This window comes from Falco punctatus, assembly GCF_963210335.1.
Source record: "Falco punctatus genome assembly, chromosome: 5".
NCBI classification, from domain to species: domain Eukaryota; kingdom Metazoa; phylum Chordata; class Aves; order Falconiformes; family Falconidae; genus Falco; species Falco punctatus.
This window is the reverse complement of record NC_137584.1, coordinates 61321197-61339392: the sequence shown is the minus strand read 5'-3', so window position 1 is coordinate 61339392 and position 18196 is coordinate 61321197. Positions and strand designations below refer to the sequence as shown.

The 18196-nt window shown below is 38.6% G+C and overlaps 1 protein-coding gene across 2 annotated transcripts in view; it reads right to left on the bottom strand.

Moving 5' to 3' along the window:
• The window catches only part of MAN1A1 (mannosidase alpha class 1A member 1), a 152016-nt gene that overhangs the window by 26717 nt on the left and 107103 nt on the right, over positions 1 to 18196 (bottom strand). For both annotated transcript variants that reach the window (XM_080389075.1, XM_080389076.1), the window contains exons 6-7: positions 4324 to 4447; positions 1920 to 2013 (exon numbers count right to left, since the gene is read on the bottom strand). In XM_080389075.1, the coding sequence (XP_080245201.1) occupies positions 1920 to 2013; positions 4324 to 4447 (218 nt within the window). The remainder of the gene's footprint in view (positions 1 to 1919; positions 2014 to 4323; positions 4448 to 18196) is intronic.

Genomic DNA, 18196 nt, shown 5'->3' with positions numbered 1-18196 from the left:
CAAGTCTTACATTCTGATCTGCTATGGGAAAAAAAAATAATGAATCAGTGTCTGCAAACAGAGGCAACCGAATTGGAAGACACAACAAGATGGAATTTGCTTTTGATGCTTCAAAATGCTAAGGGCTGACGTGCATCACCATCCACATCCATCATTCGCATGTGCAGGAAGCGATTTCTTTGTTAACACTACATCCTATTGGAAAGCAAAGCTTGTATAAACTGTAACTTTTCCTGTGCACACCAACAAAACTAGCAATTAATGTGAGCGAGGAGTATGTAAGACACAAATATATTAATATACGGAAATGGCAAAGGCCATAAGGCAGAGTAAATATTTGACTACTTTAAAATAAATTAGACAAAGCCACTAATGGTGTCAGCTACTAGAAAGACCTGCTCTCATGCAGCTCACCAAAAAGCTGTGTTTCTGTGGCTGACAGAAGCCGAGCAGGGAAGTAACTGGACCTGGCTCACAGATGCTGAGTGGCCTTCTAACCAAACCCTGTTCCTACTGCTGTAGGATCAAGACTTCCAGTGGGATGTTTCAATGTTTTACAAAGCTGTGCTAAACAAACACGGATAACAAGCGGGTATACATCTCTCATATCTGTAAGTGGAAGTTAGAGTTTATACCAACATGCCAACTGGAGTTGATGGTTATGTATGCTGGGCTGCCACAGGCCTTGTGACATGGTGACCTGAAGGAAGCCCTCACAGGGTAGCAGATTAGAAGGCTTTTTAAAATTACAAGCACACTTCTAATTCATAAAGGGAAATGGCATTTGCCTTGATGGGACAATACAACTGAGCAGCACCACCTTTTTGGACATCTCTTTAATTCAGAGAGTGAAATAAAGCATTCAGAAATCTCTTTTATTCAATAAAACACTTGCTCTTTGCCTTTGTGAAAGTTCTCTTACCCATCCAGACTGTAGCCGGTTCCATAAGGACTCCAGAACCTCACTTCCACCTTAGCTGCATCCTAAACAATTCTATTCAAAAACTTCTTCAGTCCTTTCCCTCCCTTGTATTGTCTAACCAGCTCCAACACCGGTAATCTACAGGACCATCTCATCTGTGTGTGTCTTTTCAGACCAAGACAGCATATCTTGCTTTTTTTCTTTCAATAATGTAGGGAGGAAAAAATATGAGAACATTGAATCACATGAATGGGATGGTGGTAGACTGAATCTAAGAAGGGCAAAGTGCAAAAGAAGTAGGGGCTCTAGAATCGTGACCCTGCACACTACATAGGCTTTGAACAAGTTATGAAGATCAGAGAAGGCAACGTACAAGAAAGGGCTCAATCATCAGGAAGGGTCTAAGAAGATCAAATACGTCAAGCATTTTATTTACTCTCTCCCTTCTAATCTTGGTCCAGAAATGGTTCCAAGGGGATTAATGCCATGACACAGTTCTGTTTAGTTTGCTTCCTCAGTTGTTGGCATTAAAATTCAACAGAAATCACAGCTAGTATTAACTGGAAAGATTTGTTTGATTTTTTATTTTTTTTTATCTTCAGTAGAGCCACACCACTCTCAAACACAGAATTTGATTCAGGCAAGCTGATAATGTTTCCTTAAACATCTACTTTAGAAAACACTTTATATTTTTGAATAGAAGACTTTTGTAGTCTACAAATTCCCTTCCAAACGGATACATATTCAGACATTTCCCTGCTTGCATAAGCCATACTGAAAGATCAAAAAAAGGACGGCAAGTAGGATTATTATTTTTCTATTTGTAGTATTTGTTACTTTGTATAGAACCTCAGATATAATGTGAGCTTTTATACTTTACGAAGTTCTTTATATATATAGATACAAAACCCATAACAATGGTTGAAAGAGGTTAGTGACTGCAAACAGCACACTGATAGACAGGTCGGTCACAGTACCAAAGAAGTGATCTACTTACGCTGGCCCCATTGGCCGCTGCTTGGATTTAGATAGTTGGGGTAAAGGCCCTCTGGTTTATCCAATCGATTTAGAACTTTTCGAATATTCATTACCTGTTGGAAGGGTACAAAACACTGAGCACTGATCCATTTTCCCCCCACAAAATAAAACAGCGCGGGCACAAAAGTCTTACATTGCAAATATGCCTAAAAATAATTAAAAAAAATAGTCTTATTCAACACATATACCTGAATACTTCTGTGCAATCATATTACTATTAAAAAAGATCTCTAAGCTGATATCATCATATAAATGAGCTCCTCAAAACCTCTGGAGTTTCTCTGTCAAGTATCAGTAATGAAACAACACAACAGAAGCAAGCTCCGAAGCTCAGGACTTGCCATACAGCGTATCTCGCCCCTCCACAGGATACTGAAATTCATGGAGGCTAGTTGCCTTAACTAAGCTCAGCCACTTCAGCATGATGTTCCTCATATACCCAAATCAGAAATGCTATTAAATATTAAGCCTATCACCTAGTTCAGATGCAGAAGAGAACAGTTTTGCCTGGAAAGGAGAGTAATGCTGGAACGGAGATTCATACAAGCAGCTTGCCCAGCAAGAGCCCACGCAGCCCTGAGCACTCCACTGGCACTGCTAAGGAGCTTGCTACAAATGAGAGGCCCAGGGAAACAATTACAGCCCAGATGCTCTGCAGCTGGATTCACCCAGCAGCACAATCCATTGCAGAGCACATGAAATTATTTATACCGAATTTTAACATTCACAAAAAAAAAAGCAAATGGAGCAACTTGGGAGAATGAAGATCCTGAGCACCACAGACCAGAAATCATAACAAAAAGGTACTGACAGGTTCATTATAACACCCTGCATGCTTAGAGATCAAGTGAGCTAGCTGCTGAGAAAGAAGATAAATTAACTTACACCAAGCCACAGAAGGGTTTCTGTTGTACACAAACTGCCTTCTGCAATGTTGACACTACATTGCTAACAGTCATTGCACAAATGCAGACTGCAACGAGTCCTAGACCACATTTAATGAATTCTTCCATGCAAAGCTTATGCTTATGTTTCTTCTTTTTTATCAAGCATACCAGCCCTGGAATGGATTGCCTTGGAGGGCTGTGGAATTGCAATCTCTAAAGGGTTTTAAGAGCAGCTTACACACACAGATTTCCAGCATTTTGCAGCTATAGCTTGATGCCACTTTGGAAGAGAACCATAGGCTAGGGTTTTTAATATACACACTTTCATCATAGTTTAATTGTCTCTTAGTAGAACAGATGTTATACATTAAATTACCATAAATGTCAAAAGATAATTAAGTTTTCTAGTATGTCTGTTTCTGGCTGTTTCTTGGTGCTGTCACACTCCCCATCCTTCCCCCACAGTTCAGATTTGTTTAAGAGAAACTCTATCTTCAAATTCACCTCTAAATACATTAAAATCCCTAACTGTTTGTTTCACAAAACTTATTCCAGTGCTGACAATGGTATTGCAGCAATGTCATTCAAACCTTTAAGTTTGGTACAACAAGTATTCGTTTTACATTTCACCATCACTTTTACAGCTACTGCTAAATATTTGGAGTCTCATTATTAGATAGATAACATCAGTTTTAGCTAACATGGGGCAGTTGCACTAAGAATACAAAACCAAAACAAGTGGAAGTTTCAATTAGGAAAAAAAAAAAAAAGGTAAATGATACAGTCTATTATAAAGAACATACCTCACTGACTACTTACATACCAAAAAGCAAAGCAAAATTGGTTAGGTGGGAATTGAGGAAAGGAGAAGAGCAATTGCTGTTCACAGCTCACATAAAAAAAAAGTATCCAGGAGACAATGTCACCAAATTTTGGAAGACTTAGTAAGCACAACTTTTTCATCAAAGGATGTTTTTTTAGTTTATTTTCTTGCCCCAAAGAAAGTTCAAAGCACATTTCTTTAAAGGTCAGTGGGGTAGAAGGGGTTTCAGACCTCCCTGACAGCAGTGATATCATACAGCATTTTGAAGACTAAACTTGCTGAAATCACACAATGTAGTCATCACATATTAACCCCAATATAATAATTTTTGTTTTCACCATATGCAGGTGAAGTGCTGAAGAAAGTTTTACAGTCCGATTTTTTAATGTGATACTAATTTAGAACATAAACAGAAATGGTATATTTCATAGATCTGAGTAAGTGCTAGATACAAGAAGATGCATCAACATGATTTTGGAACAGATTTTTGAATAGAAAAGCCACGCAAAGGTGATTAGGGAAACATCCAGAAAATACCTACTTCCTGTGATAAATGCTTTCGACTGAGGAAAATCCAAATCTCTCCTCAGAGGTATTAGCCTCCTAACACATGATTTATCTTTTACAACATGATTTTGACTGAACAGTCTAACCTTTTCAGCAAAGACAGGGTTTCCAGACAGGTGGCTCAAGTGTACGAACTCCAGATGCAAAGTCCCAAATTCTGCCAAAATGCTGCTGCCACCAGAGGCCCATGGCCAATTTCGACCGATTCCACTAAGATGGGGGGAAGAGAAATACAGAAAATAACCATGAGAGTCTATAATGCAATGCTAACAAATTTGACAGGTAGTAGATATACTGTTATCAAGAGAAGATAATTAATTTAAAATGTACTTAATAACTGCATAAGGAACCATGCTTTGGCAGCCTTCCATGACTTCACCGCAAGACCCTGAGTTACTCTGGTCCAGTTCTTGGGCTTGTAGAATGGCTTCTTGCAACAAGCCAATCTTTTAGCTCGTGAATAGCTCCATCACACACATCACTGTACCACTGTTTCACTGTACGATATCATGTTTAAAGACACTACAAAACCCACTGAGTATGAGAAAACATTCCCCTGTTAAACATAGGGAAAACAGGTGAAGTATGAGAATGTTTTCTCATACTTCACCTGTTTTCCCTGTATTTAACACAACCTTCTCCAATTCTAACTCTTCCTTCTGCAGTGCAATTTTTTATTGACTTAAAGCCTATGCTGTATATATGCATTAAAGTTAAAGTATTACATGCAGTATGTTTTCTTAATGCCTGAAAATTTAAAAGAGTAGGACATGTAGGCATTGTCTGGCCAGGGACTCTTACCAGGATGAGTAACTTCAGTTTTAATTAAGACCTAAAGATGCTTCACAGCAAAATTTATCTCAGTTTTTGTGCTGAGTGTAAAGAAAAGCACATTTATTGCTAAATCCCCACTAGAAATTAACGATGGTTGAGATTCAGGACTAGAAGTCTGCTAAAATTTCATTACAAAAAGGTGTTTTTTTCCCCTTGAAATTTCCAGCAGCAATATTCAGAAATAAACATGAAATTAAAGAAAAGCCAGCTATCTTTTTGGAGCATCTAGGTGAATAATGACATATTAGACTATGAACGTTCAATACAAATACACTTATTAGGTACTGGAATGTCTTCCTCATTTTCAAGTTGTAAACAGCATTAAACACACTCCATACATATATAAAAGATTGGTTTTACTTTCACACATAAACAGCCACTACAGTCATCAGTTAGCACTTGCACAACCATGAAACCATTTTAACTCTTCCTGAGTTAAAATATGACTCATATTATGAAAAAAAACCAAAACAAAGCAAAAAACCAAGAAACCCCATCTTTAGTTCATCGTGCTGGAAGTCCTCAGTTGTATTAGAATTTCTTTCTCAAAAGGTCAACTATCTGTAAGCGAAATTTAACCGATATAATGAAATTAAGACTCCATTAAATTGATTTCCCCACCAGTTACATTAACACATTGTTTTGAGATTTCTGCCACACACACACAAAATAAAACCAAGTCATTAAACTTTAAAAGCAGAGTAAAGGCTACAGATAACACATTTTGTGTTCTGCTTAAATGTTACAGCTCTAAACTGCAACACCTTTAGCTGCCTGGCTTTGAGCTGAAGGCACCACTGGAACTCACTCAAGTGCCACCAAAAATAAAGCCAGAATATTATCTCCTGACAGGCAGACTCATATTGTCCCATTTCTGAAGTACCATAGCATCTGTCAAACACTCCCCACAGGTATGCTATAGATTTTCTTTTTCCCACATCATAAAGCGTTGAAGTGACTAAGCTTATCTGAGTGCTGAGTGGAGGGAGAACTTGGGAAAGCAAAAGGAAAGAGCTCAGATGAGGCTCCCCCAGCTGACCATAAAGGTGCAAGAGGCTGGCACACATGGTAGTCCCCTGATGCAAATGATTGGCCAAAACTCCAAAGGAGAAAGATGTTTCTAATCTCCATTGCTGCAGACAAAATCAATAACATAATGAAATCAGGGCGCTGCAAAGATGCACGCAGTCCAACTTTGATATGATATTTGTGTGACAGAAACAGAACACAAGTTTTATGGGATCTGAATATCTCATTTTAAGAGCAATCTTTTGACCTTTGAGGAAAGCAAAAGTGAAGAGAAAAACCCACCTGGTTTACAAGCTGTCTGGACTTCAATCCACCATGGGTCAGAATTTTTCCAAATGGTGACATAAAAGTGTGAAGATATTACAAAAAAGAGGATCAAGGTGAGTACTGCAGACAACATGTCTGGAAACCTCATCTACAGACTGGAGAGCTTACACCTACAGACTCGTTATACACCCAAGAACAGGTGACAGCTCTGGGACACACTGGCCCAAGTTCTGCATAACTGCTGACTTCTAGATGAAAATCTTTTAGTTTGTTTCCAAATCATCCAGATTAAAAGATATGACATAAGATACTATGGGTAAATAAAGCTCACCAGAAAATAAAGTGGAATATTTTAAGGTTTTGAAAAGTTACCGTGTCATGGTTCAACTGGCAAAAACCCACTTTTTTTCTATTATTTCTCAGTAAATCTCAAAGTGGAAACATTAGGCTGTTCCTGCAGCAAGGCATCAACCAAACTTGGCAGAAAACATAATAAAGTCCCTACTTCTATTCCACCACACCTGCTGATACCAACACAACCTGTCAGAACATTTTGATGTACTACGTTTTGTTAACCAGAAAAATTTCCAGGCATGGCTGCTGAGGTTTTCTGCATGCAGTGATGCGCTTTATCACAAGCGGAAGATTCTTCTTGCTTAAGATGGTTTGAAAACTATAAACTTGCATTCTTTACTCTTAATGCAAGGAAAGTAGAAAGAAACACCTATGTTGCATCTAAGTACTACTTAATGTAGCTTTCATTGTTTTCAGTTGGGACGGCTGATTAGGAAAAAAAAAGGCATCAACATATTTCTGGCAAATTTGCAAAATAACAAGGATATCTGTTGGTTTAGTCTCAGATGGGTGCTCTAAGTCAAAACTGACCAACTCGTTTCAACAAGTGGTAGAATCCAAGAAATCCAATTCAGTGCCTTAACTATTTTTCATACAACCTCATACATTCTCTCATATATTGCACCTTTGGAAGCAACAGAACAGGTAAGTTTTCCATATTCTCTCACACTAACTGGAGCAGCCACAGTATTGCTTCTGGTTCCATTTAGCTCTATCCTTATTTGAAGGTGATAGCCCAGCACGCACAGCTATGCAGCCAGCTCCTGAAGGGTCACTGCCAGAGCCCAGGAGATAGTCAACAAAGCTCTCAGCATACCGAATAAGAGAGATTTCATACTCTCTGATCTTTGATGAGACAAAGTAGACTTTGGCTTTTGATTAACAGTCTCTTGACTTAAAAAAATGAAACTGGAAAGGCTGCTCTTCCCCCCCCGCCCCCCGTTTTTTTTCTTAAATATTGTATACTTTCTGACAAAACAGACCTTAAGCAACACAGAACCTGAACAGATGAAGGGATATGGTGAAATGGAAAAAGAATTCTGTGTCAAGGATTATAAACAATGAGTACATTTATAAATCACTAGGTGCCCTAGAAAATAACATGCCATAAATAAGTGTAATAGCTCCGTAAATCTTAATAACCAGGCATAGTATAATACTGATTTCTGCCCATGCATGACATCAGACATCCAGTGTTCCCAACTCAGACATTTTTCAAGCTCTTCACCAATATTATTATTGGGGTGACCAGAAAATTCTCCAAAGTTAAAAAAAGTCAGTGCTAGGTACCTATTTACTCTTCAGCCATAAAGTCAATGCTGGGTATCTATTTATTCTTCTGTTATGTATTTATGGGCTGTCTTCCTGAAATTTTGAGATGCAAGCCTGGGGTCTGGTGTAAGGTTTTATTTCTGCTACAAGTTTTAGCAAACTATGTATAACATTGCAAGTTCTTACAGTTTTTCTTCCAAGGACACCCATTACTCAGGTCAAGAAACCGCAGTAGCTATCTGAACCCAAAGAATGATCAAATTTGGGGGATTTTCAAAAGGTGGCTTGCGGCTCTGTTTGTGAGCTGTGCAAATCACTCGTTTCAACCAAAGCAAAAATCTGTAAAGCACTGAAAATATTTTGCAGCTTATTTTCACTCAGTTATTCTTCCAAAATGGTATAAAGTCCCAGATGCCTTGTAAGCTGACAAATGCACTCTTCAGAAAGAAATAGATACGTACCACCACTGGCAGAAGACAGCAAAGGGGGGCCAGGTATGACACTCACCCCTTTTATTAGCTGCATTCTGTTACCTTGCTTTCTTTTTGTAATTTATTTTGTCACTGTATTTTTCAATTTTATTATGTTGATACTCACTACAACTTGTACTAAACAAAACTCCTTCTATATACTTCTGGAAGGAAGGAAGAAGCCACACTACTTAAACTTGTTTGAAGTTCCAGACCAGTACTAAAATAATTTCAGTTTACAGGGTACTATTTAATCATTGTATCTAAAATGACATTGTTTATACTACTTAAAATCCATTAAAATTTCTGTAAAATATTAATAGAACTTTAGAGCTTTCTTCTAAATCATTATAACTAGTGTCATCACCAGCATTACGTAATTAACTGAAATTTGAAATGAGGATCTGAATCAGAAAAGTGTATTAAAGCAGGACCATCATTGGTTTATGGTATTTCCCATTTATTTTATACACTTTGCTACTGAACACTGACTGCCACAGAATCTGTAACAGTGTTTGTAATTCCACTGTCATTCATTCTCAGGAGATATGGGTCTGACTGGCCTGGGCTGCTGGTAACTCAGCTCAGTATCTTTCCAGTAGCTCCTTCTATACTGGGAACAGGAGGTATGAGATCAGTATCTCTTCCAAAATGTACAGAACGTACCAGGAGAGGGAACCACAGAGGAAACATAAATATGTAAAGGTTTTTTTCCTTTAAATTACTGAAATTCAGAGGCACAACAATATTGACAAGATTTTTTAAAAATTACATTATGTCCCAAATATATACAAAGCAGCAGGTAATTTTCAACTGAAAGGAACAGCAAATCCTCAGGGAAACTGCATAAATACTTCAAAGGGTCAAAACACTCACCAAATCAAAATTTTGCCATCAGTGAGCAGAACTGTTTCAGTCCCTGGAGACAGTTTATTATTCCCCAACCTTTCCTGGAGGCTGCCAGGACAACTCCACAAGCTGGAGGCAGAGACCTCAGAACTTCAATGTTTAATGCAAAATGTAAAAGCACAACCTAATTGTCAGTATCCTCCTGCAGACTTAGCCAGTAAAAAAAGCAAAAGGCCAGAATAAAAGAGCTCTAGCAGCAACAATGTGAAAAGTCCAACAGCCACAGTTGCAAAAGGTTTTAGGATTAAATATGAAAATAATTCCCTATAGCTCCTTTGGACTGCACTAATCCTGATCATTTATGCGAAAAAGCTGCTCCAACTATGACGGCAGGTGAAAATGCAAAACACTGTGACAGAGAAATGAGAACATGGCACTACGAGGGGTCCATTTAAATTCCCCAGAGCCATGAGACTCAAGCTGGAGCATACAGGTTGTGCCCTGGTACTTCCAGGAGTGCTGAAGAAACAGGGGGATCTGCCCGGAGAATACAATTTACAACTGAAATTGGTTGGGCTTCATCTCGTTTTAACAGGAACCTGCACAAGCAGATGCCCAGCCCAGCCTGCAGTCCCTGGGTTGCTTCCCTTGCTCTGCAGCATGAGCCACTCCTCTGACATCCATTAGGGAGAGGGACCTTTCCAAACGGAGGTCAGGAAAAAGGGGGAGGGTGATGCAAAGGCCACACAAACTTTCCTGCAGCTTTTTTCTCTTTCTTCCCCCTCCCTGTTCCCCAGGACACACTTCACGCTTCTTGAGTCTCAACCCACAAGTGTAAATGTCTTACAAATAAAGTAAAATTATCAGCTTTTTTTGTGAAAAAAAAAAAAAAAAAAAAAAACAACAAAAAAAACCCCAGCATCCCCCGCTTCTCCTCCAAAAGGAAGTCTGTGGTCCTCAGACAATTTTGAAAGCATAATGATCACTTTTCCATGTTTCAGCCTTAAGATCACAGCCACAGGCGATGGGGCTGCACGGCTCACACCCCAGACTGTCATTCAGCACATGGACACTGTGCATCAGAGACGGGTCTGACTGCAGCGAAGATGGGGAAATGCAAGAGCAGTGCAACTCCAGCAATGGCACTCACAGAAATGAATCTCTGAGGCTCCCCGACAATCAGTACAGGGAGATAACAAAATTAAATCACTTCACAGAGGAGATTAAGCTGAAGGTGGAGTCTCTCCTTTTACAGAGCAAACCCAGGGATACCAGCCTCACCTAGTTACCCCTTGCCAGGTGCCCAAATCTCCTCAAGATTTCAATTAACTTCACAGGTATCAGATGGATTTTTTTAACTCTCTACAGGCTAATTAATATAACAAAAAGTAGGATTGGAGTTAAACACTTTGTAATGTTATATTCTTACTTCTTAAATTTTAAAATAAGGTTTCTCCTAGCTCACAATTTATTTTTAATGGTCCTTTTTTTGTACTGGTCACATTTGCATGGCATTTTTATAAAATATTGCAAGATAACTTTTGGCAGATTAAATTCAAAAAATAAATACAGAAAACTTTTCTACAGTACTGTGACATGAAAAGGATACCACAAAGTCCATGAATCTTCTAAACATAGCCAGGCAAAGCCATACAGACGGTGCCACATATTGTGAATTAGTAAAACAAGCACGTTAACATAATGCATAATGTCCAAAATTTCTCTCATAGATATAATACATGTCAATTTATTATTATTTTCTCTGCCGTATTTCAATCCAGTGAGAAAAATGTCGAAGGGCACATTCCATTTTGGCAGAATCAGTCATGATTTCTATGGATGGCTTTTTTTTAAAAAAAAACAACCCAAATGTATTCCTTTTATAAAAAGTCAGTATAACTACATAATGGCCAGTCATTGCATTTCCAATAAAGTATTTATACATTACAAAAGGCTTTAGTCTATTTCTTTTCTGCCACTACCAGTCTTTCATATTTTAATTTAATTAAGTCAACTGAGTCTCCTTAGAACAAATTAAGTCAGTAAAGGGTCAGATTTTCATTTACATGCTCAGTACCTATTTTCATTTTAAACAAAATATATTTAAAAGATTTAAGTTGCTATAGAGCCCTAGATGGCACAAAATACGTCAAAATGCTAAATGAAACTTAATTGCTTTCAGCATTTCCTAGGCAAATGAATGAACTCAAAACCAAACAGTTAAATATACTTTGTGACACACACCTCAACATAAAAATAAGAAAATAACAGAAGAAATATTTCATGGACACTATAGCTGCATACTGTGATCCTGATGCCCTAGCTAAGGGAGTCACTACGGCCGCCAAAAGGATGATACTCAGAGGTTATTTTCATAGCATATCTAATGTTTCATGCATGATTTAGGATTGCCACATCTGAAAACGCTTTCATAAGAATGATTTTTTATTTTGCTCTGAATAGAACCATTTGTCAATATGTCACAAAAAATGAATTAAAAGCAGCTTCTTCTCTTCCCAGAAACCAATGCTGATCATTAGACACACATCCCTTCCCAGCAGCTTGCCAAGAGAGAAGCTAAATTCAGGACCATGGACCACACTGGGAAGTTAAAGGGGGATCTGCTGTTAGAAAAGGTTCTCTTCATCTTTCTGCTTTCAGTATTGCAGCTAACTAATAATGCTATTAAACTATGGGTTATGATTTAATTTATAAAGGAAATGTGATGAAGAATTAAATTATTTTATTAGAGGATCATACTTTTTAAAACAAACAAAAACCCCAACCACAGAGCATACAGGCAACGCTTGCTAAAGTTTCAGCTGCTGTATTTGATAAATTACATTCCCAAAAGATTATTTTTTTCTCTTAATTTTCCTTCGCCTACCACCCCCAAGAGTACAACATATGGGATCTTGTTTTCAGGGCCTGTCTTCACAAGCACTGAAATCAATGATTTATTTGTTAACACTTCAAAGATATTTAATATGTTTTTCCTTTCCCCATACCTGGCAAATCATCTGAACACCTATCTAACAGAAGAAAGATAGAAACACAGAAATCCCACGTTTGTGTACACCACTGGCACTCAACTCTTCCACCCAAGTCTAGTGGTAGAAGCTGCCAGAACAGCACCTTGTGGGCAAATTCAATTGGGGGAACCTGTGACAGGGCTAGCAGAGCCGCTGTGCACTTCTAGCCCCAGTAGCAAGTGTGAAACATCTTCCTGTCCAACTTCTAATAAATGGCAATTAACTTTCTGCAGCCTACGTGGTCCCTATCTCCCCCCAGACAGCACCAACCAAGGCAGACAGACTTCTACTGGAGATCTGACTTTTCCACTGTATCCCTTTCCTGAGAAAATAAAATAATTATGATCTGGTTAAGCATCTCTCACACAATGTCTTGACAGCTGGAGACAGCAGAAGAAGAAACTTAAATCAGCTAGCCAGCCTATGTGGTAGTTTTTGATGTCTGTTTTATTCCACTTTGTTAGGAGAATCATTTAGGCAAATGCTAACAGCTGGTTAGTTTTTCAGCTGTGACAATGAGTGTGTAACTACTGCCCTTGCCTAATCATTGCCCAGCTGGTGGCCTCCTGCTCCACTCAGTTGCCCTCTCTGAAGACTGACTGACACCAGCTATTACCTGGTGAGGTGATTTCTAGGGATGTTGATTTAGCAGGAGGCAGCAGACTGTGAATTAGCACCATCAGCAACTGCAGTACGAAAACTAACAACAAAAGTGGTTACTCAATTTTACAGTATGACAGGGAATTAAAAAAATTCTGTGCTGTAATGTCAGACAGAACATGAATGTTTTTTTGACTGTAACAAGTGAGATAATTAAGAGGCATAGCCTCAAGAGCTATTAGTTTGAGAACATTAATTTTATTTATCTGTCTAGTCATATGCAGTATCAGCATTAATATATGCTGATCTCCTTGCCAGTTCAGTTCTGCCAGTACAGGAGATGCATCCATTTGTACTGAAGGCACACGCACATCATTATCTGGCTGGAAATGTGGGTGGCTGACTGTTCATCACATGAGAAACTACTAGCGCAGCTCCAAAAATATGCTAATATCAAACAGATCTTAAAACAAGATCCCTCCTTTTCTCCATGAGGTTCATCAGGTCCTCCAAAGGCAATGTATGTGGCATGCTTTCTAATCCAAACATTACAGAGATGCCCACCCGTAAAAGGGCAGTAGAAGCAGAAATGGTCTCCTTGCTCCCCTTGTCAATTTTAGGAAGTCAGGACCAGTCAGAATAGTTTTGTAGTTCTTGAAGATTAGTAGTTGTTTTAGAGAACTTACAGTACCTAGGCACATCAGGTGCACTATCTGTGGTTAAATTTTTCAAGAGCAAAAGTTATCCTCCTCCCAATATTTTTGTCCTGTTTAGGGAAAACTACCTAGCAACCTTTGAAGCTATCCTAGAATGGTCACTATTTCCTTACTGTACCTGAGGCAAAAGGTTAAAATGCTCAACAGTCATGGAACACTATCAAGTGGGCTGATCTTCCTCAAGGTGACCATCTGACAGGCAATTTCTCTTCTGACTGGACAACACAGCAACAGAGACTGAAAAGCACCATTAATGTAAAAGCAGAATTGAGCAGAAGGTGCATGAAGTACAAAATTTCCAATATCAACTTGTGCTGTGGCCTCTGCCAGAACAGATCCCCACCTCTCAGAAGGATCAAGTTAGCGGTGGAGGAGATGTTGGAGAAGTGTGCATATAAACACACAAGGGAGCCTAGAGAGTTATGCCTGCTCCATGTCCAAGTCACAGTCCATGAAACCCCACTAAGTACTCTTCACTCAGTAAAAAAAGATATTGTTCAATGCTACCATGAAACTTACTACCATGGCAAGAGGACCAGTGCCTCTGTGGTGAAATGTACTTGCTCTCCTGGGGAAATACTGAAATGAATGGGAACAGCGGCAGGGGGAGCAGGAGGAGCCAAGACACAGGTGGAGACCAAAATGTAAGGGAATATCAAGACGAAGAAGAGACAGTCTCATCTGCCTCTGGAGAGCAGCAGAGAATAAGTGAAGGTCAGTGACATTGCTCGTGGGAAGATCATGCTTTACTGTACGCATTGAAGCCTGGCAGCTACTGAGAATAAAAATAAAACACTTCCTCCATGGGCTCCAAAAAACACCAGACACCATCAGATACCTCTTCTGTGATCTAATACATGGTTTCTGAACGTCTGGAATTAACAATACTGTATTGATGCTTAGAATAATCGGAGTATCTTATTCTTACCGGTTCATTCAGACTGTTGGGCTGCTTTTTTTTAACGTCAAATTCCCGTAGCATTTCTCTGTGGAAAAAGACTGAATTTCTGTAGGACTTTACTCTTAGGGCTTATACAGTCCTTTCCTTATGGCTGTCTGCCCTGTGACACTTCTCGCGTTACTGGTGCTCTAAAGGAGCATCAAAGCTTATGGAACTGGCACCCTGCAGTAAACCAACAGAGCAGTAAGCTCACACGTACGCACCCACATGGAGGAGTGTGAGAAAGGGAGAGACAATTATTAGCCAAGCAGTACATGACTTGAAATGTCAATATGAGACATGTCAAGTACTTAAAGGTAAACTTGCAGTGTCACCGTCTAAAACTGTACTAAAACTGTACTTGCTACTGTAATGATTTCTGATAAAAGTTATCTGAGCATGGCACAGACCTACATGTCTCCCACAACACACTAATGAATAAACTAAACAATTCATGTTTCCTATTACTTTATGCACTAAAGGTTTAATTAATCAATTCCAAGAGCTAGGAAAGCAAGAGGGAATACAACACAACAGAGCAAGGCTAGAGATAATAAGCACCAGCACAGACTACTTTTAATCAGGTCCCTGAAGAAAACTGAAAATAACAGGAAATCAAAAGTCATGAATGGAAGTCTACAGTTCTGCCATCCATGCAACAATAAGTTACACGGTGTAAAAGACGACAGTATTACAATAAAATTCCCTACTGTAGCAACTGGTATAACTCAGTGTTAGTGACAGTCTAAAAAATCTTCCAAAACCAAACCCAACTAAACAACCAAACAAAAAGACCTTCCATCTGTAAAAAAAACTCAAAACCCAACAAAGCAAGAAAAACTCCCAAACCTCCTGGTTCTGAGAAGCCAATGGAAAACACATTCTTAGCAGATTCACTGGGAAGAAAAAAATTGAGTCCATGAGAAAGACCATATATATGTTCTCTTCTTCTCTGCCACGCCTTTTAATACTAAAAGATGAACTAACCTTGTTTGCTTAACTATAAAGCTTATTTTGGAACTTTACATTTCACATTAAGTAAGAGTACTTGCTGCCTTAAACCACCTCAGCCATGGCATCAGCACTGTCGATCTACTTTGCTCAGTACATCTCTCTGTAAGACTCTGCATCCAGTTTTATATCACTTTTCAAACACTCAGCTTAAAGGTTATATTTATTTTTTTTTTCTGCTGAGGGTTTGCTGTAAAACCCCCCTCCACACTGATTAGTTCATTAACTTCTGACTTCAGTGAGTTTCTGTCTCGCATCAGCATTCCTTTACTACTAACTCCTATTTGAGCTTTTCTAAATTATTCTTGTACCATATCAATCGCATTGTCCAAGCACAAATCAACTTTACTAATTTCCTTTGTAAAATAATTTGTTATGAGGATGAGTGTTGAGCAGTTTGCATTTGGAAGTGACTAGGTAACACAGAAACATTGTGGAAAATTGGTGCTAGAATTCAGAACTTGCCCATTTCTTTTTTCTTGATGTATTTGTTGGTTTGGGTTTTTTTTGCTGCTCCTCTATCTTTCTGCTCCCACAACCCTCATCTTGCTCTTCCACTCAACTTCTGTGTTACCAGATATTATTCCCTCTGCTGTCAGTCACTTGAGATCTTCAGGTTCTCTGCACAGAGCCTCAAGTAGCAGCAGCAAGATGCGTTTCTATGATGGAGATTCTACAACAGTGGTCACCTCCAGTTCAGCTTAAGGACGCTCACAACTCAGTCAAGAATATTAGTGTACTGAATTATTGTGAAAACAGTGGCTTCTCTACCAGATGAGTCAGAGTCACTTTTTCAATGCCACTAATGACCTTCTGGACAGGACAAAATCTGAGTATTCGGTCTTTTCAGTCTGATCAGGGACTTTCCAGAGAAGGTGAAGATGCAAAGCATCAAAACAACGGATGGCAACTGACAGGCTACATGAAACTTCCCAGTCCCCAATTCCCACTTTCCAACACTTATTTTATAATACCTAGATCGCCCTAATCTCAATCTCAGTCATTTTAAATATCTGTCACTCTTGTTTATCCAATCATACTCATTCCTTACCACCAGACAGTAACTTTAAACAGTGGTTTTAATCTTCTACTTTTCTGAACTCAATTAGCTTTTATTATTTTCTCATTTCAAGAAAATATTTTAAGTGGATTCACAGGCACTTAAGAAGCCTTTCAAAGCCTTTAGTCACATTTATTGTGCTTGATATTGCATGTAGTACCATTAAATGTTTGAAGTGAGAATCAAAATCATGACACTAACTGCACGGCTCCGTTATTAAAAATAATTGGCTGACTAGTTGCAAAGGTCTGTTTTAAGCAGTTTTGTAGCTACTATTCATTGTGAGGAGCCTACGCCAAAGGCTTTCTGACTGACAGTCAATTATTTCTCCTTTTAATACAGCTGTTGGATCAACAGTGGTTTCAGATACTGGACAGCTTGTCACACAAAACTTGCAGCTGCAATACTCATCTGATATAACATTGATTTACAAATGCCATAAATTACACTTGCATATGCATTTGCAGATATGTGTATCAACCTCAATGTACAATACAGAGACACCACTGTTGTCAAGTGAAACCTCTCTCTTCAGTATCTGCTTTCACAGATGCTGTGACAGCTGTATGAAACACTACTGAAATGGCATTCTGGTTCACTGAAAGCGACAGCTCTTCCAGATAAAAAAACCTGAAGTAGTCTTTTTCAGACTAGTGTTGCTAAAGACATAATCTGTTTTGACAAATGGTTTAAGAAAGGTATAAATGTCCCTTTTTTCCAGTCTGCTTCAATCTTCTTCCTCTTTACCGACACGTTGCAGTGTCATATAAATCCATTTGTTCTGGGATCAGATAAACATTTGTTTTTCTCAGTGCCCATCACTAAGGGCTTGATCCTTACTCACAGCCAACAGAAACACTCCTTCCTGGTGGCTTCAAAAGGTACTGATCAAGCATTAAACTTCTGTAATTGCCAATATTGCAGAGACCACAGGTGAATATGAATATGAATATGGGGAATCCATAGTGTATAAATTCTTTCCATTAACACTATTCAGATTTGGGAACTGAGAACTGGTTCTCTTTCTGGAAATGAGTAATACGATGTAAAAAAAGACTGTTTCAGTTTCTTTTCCCAGCACCTGACACATTTTCTATGCACATTTTCATTCTTCAATGCCTATCAATTTTGAAAATGAAGATCTAAGTCAATTACTTTTAAAAAAAGTAGTACGCACTTACGTGCAATTTACAGGTTCCTTTTCCCTCACTTCATACATTTATAGAGATACATATTATTCAGGGTGTACCAGTCAATTTAACAATAAAGAGCTATCCCTATTGTCCACAAATGACATTAGTTTCAGGCGTATCACTAGGCTAGTGGAAAACATCCATGTTATTTATCAGTTTCTGATTCTAAATGTTATGCTTGTGCTCCAAACAAAATGGAATATGGTTTAATAAACATGACATCTGATTTCATTGGATCACATATGTACAAATGAATCAAGTCCCTCGTTGTTTGTGTAATCAAGGAATATCAACCAATGGCTAAATTATGATCAAATTCATTAACTAAGGTA